General features: G+C 48.5%; 1 protein-coding gene across 5 annotated transcripts in view; it reads left to right on the plus strand.

Moving 5' to 3' along the window:
• Pafah2 (platelet-activating factor acetylhydrolase 2) overlaps positions 1-5,903 on the plus strand; it is a 28,896-nt gene extending 22,993 nt beyond the window's left edge. For 2 of the 5 annotated variants that reach the window (XR_015619745.1, XR_015619744.1), the window contains exons 11-12: positions 903-1,027; positions 3,644-5,903. Coding sequence is in view for 3 of the 5 variants with exons in the window: in XM_087549336.1 (XP_087405462.1) it covers positions 3,644-3,738 (95 nt within the window). In the remaining 2 variants the exon portion in view is untranslated. The remainder of the gene's footprint in view (positions 1-902; positions 1,028-3,643) is intronic. The other 3 variants (XM_087549336.1, XM_087549335.1, NM_177932.2) reach the window with 2 other exon arrangements.
• Positions 5,904-8,934: the final 3,031 nt, after the last annotated feature.

An 8,934-nucleotide genomic window follows, 5' to 3' on the forward strand; every position in this document is an offset into this window, starting at 1 on the left:
TTATGGAGCACAGGCGGGGTCCCTTGGGTCTCCTGCAGCACCCTGTCCTGTCCTGACATGACATGACCAGGACCCAGGAGACTCATGGCAAATGGAAGGCTGGCCGGAAGAGTGAGTGGGCAGCACAGCAGCCCAGAAAAGTCCTCTCCTGAAGGTTTGCCCCTCTAGGCCCTGACTTACTAGGTAAAGGATCTAGGTCTGATCATCCAACCTTTCGGAGCCCGAGGTTTCTCACTGTAGGAATACACTCACCTCTCTTTCCTCTACCACCTCGGCCTCCAAACTTAGCACTTTGTGCATTGTGGGGTGTTTGTGGAAATAATTGGCCAAAATGTGTGGGAGTTTTTAAAAGAAACCGAGTATGAAAAGATTGTGACCAATACCGTAAGTCACAGCTAAATGCAAAGCCTTTTGAGGTCTCTGGTGTCACCTCTACCCAGAGACACAAAAATCAGCTCCCCCACTGGGATTTTGAATGCTAGAACTGATCGTCTAGGGGCTGGTGAGATGGCCCCGTGGGGGAAACGGTGCTTGAGGCGCATGCCTGATGACCCAAGTTCAATCCCTGGAACCCACATACAGGTGGGGAAGAGAACAGGGCCCACAGAGCTGTCCTCAGACACACACACACTCTCTGTGGCATGTGCACACATGTGCCCACACGCAAACACTGCAAAAGGGAGTTGATGGGCTAGTTAAACTGTTTTTGGCCACGAAGACTAGAATTTTAGTTTACTTCAAGAAAAATAAAAGTGAAAGTGTGTTTGTGAGGAGTACCCACCCGGCACTGTCAAGGGGGCCAGGGTCAGTGCAGGATGGGTTTTTTTTTCTGTGTCTTCCTCCTGTGACTTCTTGTTTCCTCGGCTTCTTTCTTTCTGTGCTCCTTCTTTCTACACCCGAAGCGTCTGTTTGTTCACTCTCTGACTCCTCAGAACTTGGCTTAGCTCCTGCCACCGATGGCTGGTTCTCTCCTTGAGGGTCCACGTCTTCCTCTCCAGAGCCCTCTCTTCACGATGTATTTGAGGGGGTAAGCCTTGAGTACAGTAGACTATTTATTATAAGTTTATTAAGGTTATTTCCTTCCTTCCTTCCTCCCTCCTTTCTTTCTTTCTTTCTTTCCTTCTTTCCTTCTTTCCTTCTTTCCTTCTTTCTTTCTCAAGACAGAGTTTCTCTGTGTGGCCCTGGCTGTCCTCGAACTCACAGACACACACTTGCCTCTGCCTCCCCAGTGCTGGGATTAAAGGTGTGCGCCACCACCACCATATGATTATCTCTTCACACCAGATTCCCAAGAGAGATGCTTGTGCCAGCTTCTCTTTGCCTACCAAAACACATTGTTGGTCACTGTCCAGCCCCAGCCTGGAACTGTCGTGATCACATGTCCCTTTCAACGAGGTCAGCAGGAAGGAGGAAGTACCGTGACCCTCGTGAAGCTGACCTCTCACAAGTCACTTTCATCCGAGGCAGCCATGCTTGCCTGGACAGTTGAGGTCTGAACTCTGACCTGACAGCAAAATCAGATACCTCATCAGCACACAAACATGAGAGCACACACGTAAACACATACACACAAACACACATGTGAGAGTACACGCGCATATATACACACACAACACACACATAAACACAAAAACACACACGAGTACAATGCATACACATACACAAACACATACACACATACACATGAAAGTACACACGGATATATACACACACACATACATATACACACACAACACATACGAGTACACATCCCTACACACACATGCCATGTATATAAAAACATACACACAAACCTACACACACAAGAGTACAATGCATACACACACACACACACACACACACACACACACACACACACACACACCACGTACCCACATGCATGTATGCACACAACACAGTTGCTCTGGTTGTCACTCGAGCTGACCAGATAGCAGTTCGTTAGGTATCCATGGTCACCTCTAATGTCCTCTGTTCATTAAGCTAACTTCCCAGGGACCTGCGGCTTCTCTTCAATCCCCCATGTAGTTTATTAGTACCTTCCTTTGGGTGCAATTGTCAGGGCCTCTTTTAAAGAGAGGTGCCCTGGCTGGAACATGGTCTGGGCAGCTCCTGGTCCAGCAGGACCGCCCTCTCCGTGCTCTGGACATGGCTTTTCCCCTGGATAACCTGGTCCATTCCCGTTTCCCACAAGGTGTGCAACCCGTTTGGTTTGTATTGTGCTCATGTTTAGGACACGTGTGTCCTATTAAGAATGCACTGATGCTTTGAGCCGGATTGGCCTGTTTATATCTCCTCATTTCACCTTGCAAATCTTGAGCAAAGAGCTGTTCTGAGTCAAGTTCAGAGATTTGTAGGGGGCTCACAGAGACATGCCTTTTCTCCTGACCAGAAGGGGTGGGCCCACCCATGGAGACTTGAGTAGTTCCTGCTCCCTGCTCTTCAGCCCACTCCTCCTGGTTCCTCTGGGCACATGGGAGCCCATGACTAAGAATGGCAGGGGATACTAGGAATGGCGGCACACACCTTTAATCCCAGCACTTGGGAGGCAGAGACAGGCGGGTCTTGGTGATTTGAGGCCAATCTGGTCTACATAGAGTTCTAGGCCAGCCAGGCCTACATTGCAAGACTGTCTCAAAAAAAAAAAAAAGTTGAGGTGACAGGGGAGCCCGAAACGGTATGACCCTTTGGTAGCAGAGACAGCCAAGGGGAGCGGCCAGAGAGGAGCAGGTGGAAGGCAGCAGTCGAGACTGTAGGGAATTTACTGATGATTCAGATACTTACACCCAGGAGTACCGAAGTCACCAGGACTTGTCACGCCCTGGATACACTGTCTGTCATGTCTGATTCTGAAGACAGCCTTTTCCCGTAGTTCTTTTATTAGCTCTGTTTGTTTTAAAGATGAATACTAAAGCCTAGAAGATCTCTGTAACCGGTAATCTTTTCAAGGTTATCTGGTTATGGCGTTATGCAGTGCCAGCACGTAGCCTGGCTCTCTAGCTCCATGGCCCACGGCCAGTCATTGGTGTGCCGAGCTGTGGTGATATACAGCAGTGTCTAACAACTGTCTGTAACTCCAGTTCCAGGGGATCTGACACATGCAGGCAGAACACCAGTGCAAATTAAATAAATAAACAGGTAAATAAATAAATAGGGGAAAAGGAAGGTTTTAGGCGACTTCATGGTGCCTTGTCACATGAAGAACTAAAACAGGCCAGAGGTGGCTTAGCAACAGCTCTCAGCTCCTGCCTAACGCCTCCAGAGCACGGTGCAGCTTCCTTCCTGTCAACTACCCTCCTCGCTGTCCCTCACCCGCTCCCCTGGAAGAGCTCACACCTCCCCCACGCCCTCAGCACCTCCATCCCTCCTGTCCCTGGTCCCTCCGGCTGTCTCCCCGAATGACTCTGCCTCCCACTTTGCTCACATGAAAGCCACAGTGCTTCCACGGCCTCTCCAGGCCTGTCTGGGTAGACCCAGCTGTCCTGACTCCTGGATCTCCCTCCTCGGCTCCCCGGGAGGCCTCCATAGCCATTCCTTTTCATTTCCCAGATGCTCTCTGTGGGATGCCCCACTGACCCATGGGAGCTACTCAGGCCTTGACTTAACAGTGGTTCCCTAACCCTCCTTCCTGTTTGTTCCCACCTAGACCTGAAGGAGGACTATGATCAGTGGAACAGCTTCATCGAAGGCATCGGACCGTCGCTCATCCAAGGGGCCCCACACTATCTGTCCAGCCTCTAGGTTGCTTGACCTGAGTTTTCACTTAGGAGCTGCCCAGGGATACTTGCAACCTATTGGCAGGACCTTTCTCCCCAGAATGAGAAGATATATATATAATCAGAGCGCTGACTGGGCAACCGGATACTCTGCCCTTGGGATTGTTGATCTTAAATGCACCTCAGAACAGATTGTGGATGGTCGCTGGCTGATTGGGAAGCTGATTTTTTTTTTTTAAAGTCAAGGACTCGTGACCCAGACTGGCTCTGAACTTACTGCATAACGAGGATGGCCTTCTTTCTGAATGACAGACATTACCACCAGGCCTGGCTGGTATTCAGTGCTGGGGATTGGAACTGATGCGAGTCACTGTGCTGGACTAGACTTAAAGACTACGAAGTGCTTAGGTGCTGAGGCCCTGTTCTCGGTAGTCCCCACCTCTGTCCCGGGTTTGCCTTAAGTAAGAACAGTGTTTATCTGCTCAGCCGAGTTCTCTCTTGGCTTGGGCCATTTCTAATATTCCAGCCATGCAATTTATCATGTGGAACCCTTACCACTAGGTGCCATTCCCTCTGTGCCACCATAACCCCACGGCCAGTCTTTTTGGCATCCCAGAGCACATCTCAAGGAAAACACACTGGCCCTGTGGCACCTACTTTGGACTGACTTTACAGTGAAGGCTGGGCAGACCACTGTACTAACTGACCACATCCCCCACTCTCGGCAAGCTAACTTTCTTAGGCTGAACTGAGAGACTCAGTCATAGGCTGAGACTGGCTGAACCCCCCCAAGCCCCAGGCGGAGCCCCATGGAGCCTGAATATGACAACTTGGCTGGGCGAGCCCACTCTCTCACCTTGGGCAATTGTTGCTTCCTGAAGCCAAAGGCCTGACAGACACCTTAGGGCTTCCAGCCCTGCCTGGTGCTCTCCACATGCCCTCTCTCTCTCTCTCCAGGGCAGTCTTCTCACTGTGTGAAATATAGTAGTGGACACTTTTTTTACTGTCATGCTTAGAAGCCCATGTAGGGCAGACAGTATTGTCCTCAAAACACAGACACCAAGAAGCCCCTCAGAGGCTCAGTGTCTTTGAGATCTCCCAAGTATTTCTTGTCAGGAAACATCCTGAGTGAGTTGAGATGGGCTTGAACTATTAACAGAGCGGAGTTGCCATTTGCACAGACCTCAGAGGGCACCGGGTTGGCCAGCTCAAATCCAGGAATGTTCTAGAGAAGTCTGAGGGCAGCTTGGTCTTGCCTCTTATTCCAAACCAGGGTGCTTTAGTTGTCTGTCTTGCTTTGTTTCTGGTTTTGTTTTTCCTTTTCCTTTTTTCTTTTTTTCTTTTCTTTTTTTTTTTTTTTTTGAGGCTATCCCCCAATTTAAGTCAAGGAACAGATCCAGCCTGTTTCATCCTGTTTCACTGAATAGTGATGCTCATGTTGGCCTTCGGGCTCGCTGTAATTTCATCTGTTTAATTGACATTAGAGCGAGTTGGAGAACCATCTGGAAGTCACTTTCCTGATTCTCTTTGTTTGCTAATCGTGTGCCCTGTGGAAAATGAAATCTTCCCAGAGTTCCAAGTCCAGTGAGAAGGCTCACCTAGGACTGTACCTCTGCCACACAAGAGAAGTCACCTGAGTCCAAGGAGGGAAGAACCCCGGAGAGGCAAGTACAGAATGGAGACGTATCCCTGCACAGTAGTCCAAGGTCAGGGCCAGCAAAGCAATCCAAAGGGACGCGCATACATCGGGAGGCTCCTCAGGCTCCGTTCCGCAGCTGCACGACTGGGCGTGGAGTTCTGGCTTCACCACTGCATCGATCGGAGCAAATTCTGTTGTCTTCCCAACCTCCATTACGAATGGTCGGAATGATCGAGTGAAGAGATGGATAATCCCCGGGTTCTTAAATGAGCGTTCCCCACGCCCCACACATGTGCTTTCTTTTTTCTTTTTTCTTTTTTTTTTTTTTTTTGGTTCTTTTTTTCCGGAGCTGGGGACCGAACCCAGGGCCTTGCGCTTTCTAGGTAAGCGCTCTACCACTGAGCTAAATCCCCAGCCCCACGCATGTGCTTTCTAATTGTATGTTCAATGTTTCCCGTCAGAAAGATCTGTATGATCGCTACACTCCAAGATTTGTTGGAACGTGATTGTTCGCCCACTCACTGTATGATTAAAAAGTATTTTTTTCTGAAGTCGCTGGCTGGCTTTCTTCTCTCATATCCCATAGAATTTCTTTCCAAGAGGCCATATACTGGTCTAAAATAGGATCCCCTAGCTCCCCACATGGGGACCAGAGTCCCCAAGTCCCCACAGGCTATACCCTAAGAAGATGCAACCTTGGGCTGGTCCTGGAAGCCCAAGCACCTGTGACCTCAACTTTACCTGAGACCCCAAAATAATACAGGTGCAAAGCTGTGAGGGAGACGGGACCCCTCTCATTCTGCTAGTGGTCCACGTGTCCAGCAGGTCCGGACCAGGGGGATCTACTCCCTAACAGAGTTATTCAATAGTCATAGAATCCATCGCCTCTAAATGGTTGTCTGCATAAAACCCCACACATGCTGGGGCGCACACCTCTGATCCCAGCACTCAGGAGGCAGAGGCACGTGGATCTCTATGAGTCTGAGGCTAGCCTTGTCTACAGAGGGAGTTTCGGGACAGCCAGAACTCTACAGAGAAACTCTTGTCTTGGAAAAAATTATCATTTTATCATTTTATGTTAATTTAGCATATAGCTATTTTTCATTTGTGAAATGAGTTCTCTCTCTTTTGGTTGGTTTTTTTTTTTGTTTTTTTTTTTTTGTTTTTTGTTTTTTGTTTTTTTGAGACAGGGTTTCTCTGGGTCCTGGAACTTTCTATGTAGACCAGGCTGGCCCTGAAATTTTAGAGATCCACCTGCCTTGGCCTCCCAAGCGCAGGCCTTAAAGGCTAGAATTCTGCCTAGCAAGAATTCTAATTATTTTTTTCCTCATAGGGTTATTGAGATCACTCTAGCTTCACATGGTACATTATTTCCTGGCGGCTACTGAGGACTCAGAAAACAGTAGCTATCACCCATGCTCCATTTATCCTTTCATAGCTACTAGGCTAGGTGTCATTTTTCCTTTCTCTAAATAACCAGGGCTATTGGTTAAAATTTTCATTCCGGTGGAATGAGTGCCTGCCAGAGTGCAGGAGGCCCTGGGTTCTGTCCACAGCACACCAAAGAGAAGCCAAAGGTCCCTTCTCATTCTAATCTCTCCTCACACGAAGCTTCCCCTTACCTCAGCCATTGTGTGCTCTGCCACAGTGAAGTTAGGTGAAGAGAGACACCCGCCCATTGACTTTGCTCTGACTTCTTGGTTCTCATATCAGAAATCCAAATTCATAGTGCGGTTGAACACTGCAGGTCTCTGACCACCCAGTGGTCCACACTAATGGACTGACTTGGGTTTTAATTTCACACCCAGTCATCCAACACAGGCCCAGGTTCTAAAACATCAGATGGTGGGGGGGAAGATGGGTCTTTGGTTAAGAAAATCCTCTGTTCTTACAGAGGACCAGGGCTCTTGTTTACAGGATCCTGGAGTAGCCCCTCGGCCCACTCTATTCTGTTGTCACATCTGTCAGAAACATGGTCTTTGTCAAAATCCCAGCCTGACAAGGTGGTCTTCTAGTGGAGAGAACAAACCAGTCTGTTGGAAGCCCTGGGTTTTTGGTTAGTTTTTTTTAGATGTTATTAGCATGTGTTAATTATACACAATAATAGGTTACAATATTTTCTTTTGTTGTTTTTAATTTTTTCCTTTGAAACAGGTTTTCTCTATGATTTATTATTATTATTATTATTATTATTATTATTATTATTATTTATTAGTGTGCATGTGTCTTGCATGTTTTGAAATCCCACATACATACAGAATTCCACAGAGGCCAGAAGAGAGCATCTGATCCTCTAGAACTGGGGTTACAGATGGCTGTGAGCCACCACGTAGGAGCTGGGAACTGAACCTGGGTCCTCTAGAAGAGCAGTCTACGCTCTCAATTGCTAAGTCATTGTGCCAGTTTCCTCATAATAACATCTTCATACACACATAAAATATACTTTGACCCCTGCTCTCCCCGTCCCTTTGATCTCATTGCTCCTCCCAACTAGCCCTCTTTCTGTATTGATGCTACACATGTATGTGTCTGTATGTATGCATGTGAATGTGTGTATGAATATGCATACACATTGTGTGTGCTTGGGCATGTGTGTTCATGAATGCATTTTGTATATATATGTTCATGCATGCATGCATGTTGTGTGTGTTGGTGTGCACATGTGCATGTGTGTGTCCCATCTCAGATCCTTTACAGAGACACGGGTGAGGAGGAGTCATTTCCAAGAGCATGGACAGGCTATCTGTGGCCACACCACTAAGGAAAACGTCCTCCTAAATTTTTGTGGAGGCACAGAGTTTCACCAGCCCCTTCCCAGATCCCTCGGTTCTCTCTTGTTCAGTCCCTTGTCACCCTCTCTCACTGTGCACCCTGGGGTGCGCGCTCCTCTGTTGACTCTAGCTTTCTTCTGTGTGTACCAGGATGCAGGGAAGCACTTGTTGAGTTGACTGGTGTCCGAGGCCCCTTCAGTTCTGACTCCATGCTGACAGTATACAGAATCACATTGTATTTCTTCACTGTTTGCTCTCCCCAACCTCTTTCCATTCCCTAGCCCTCCCTCGGGGTGCTTTGCTGACCTCCCAGCCCGGTTTCTATGCATCTCAGTATCACTAATGCGTCAGTCTGGTCTTCCACTCCCAGCCAGTCTACCTCTTCAATGAAGTGTCTTGATTGCGTTCAGTTAACATTTGATCTCTCAGCCTCCTGCTCCCGGGAGAGCTGTGGTCTGGACCGTATTGAATGTTACACTTTATTACATGATTCCAGGGCCCATCTGTTGGACGGGAAAGAGCATCCTTCTGTTGACTGACATGTGGAGCAGGAATCCTGCCCTTTGCCCCCTATCAGCTTCCTGTTCCCTACCCAGCCGTGCAACCAGCTGGTGCTGGCCCGGCTCTCTGATGTCTCGAGCAGCTGCCCCCGTCTCTTCCTTGTCTTCCAATCCTCCCTAGATCCCAGCTGTGGGGCCAGGGCAGAGCCAGAGCCAACCCAAGCTTCACAAGACTCCGGGCGTGCGAGAGGCCACAGACAAGGAACATTTGGGAATTAGAAGGAGGGCAGAGCTGAGCACAAATCACACCA

Source organism: Rattus norvegicus, chromosome 5 (assembly GCF_021556685.1).
Source record: "Rattus norvegicus strain SHRSP/BbbUtx chromosome 5, alternate assembly SHRSP_T2T, whole genome shotgun sequence".
In the NCBI taxonomy this organism is placed as follows: domain Eukaryota; kingdom Metazoa; phylum Chordata; class Mammalia; order Rodentia; family Muridae; genus Rattus; species Rattus norvegicus.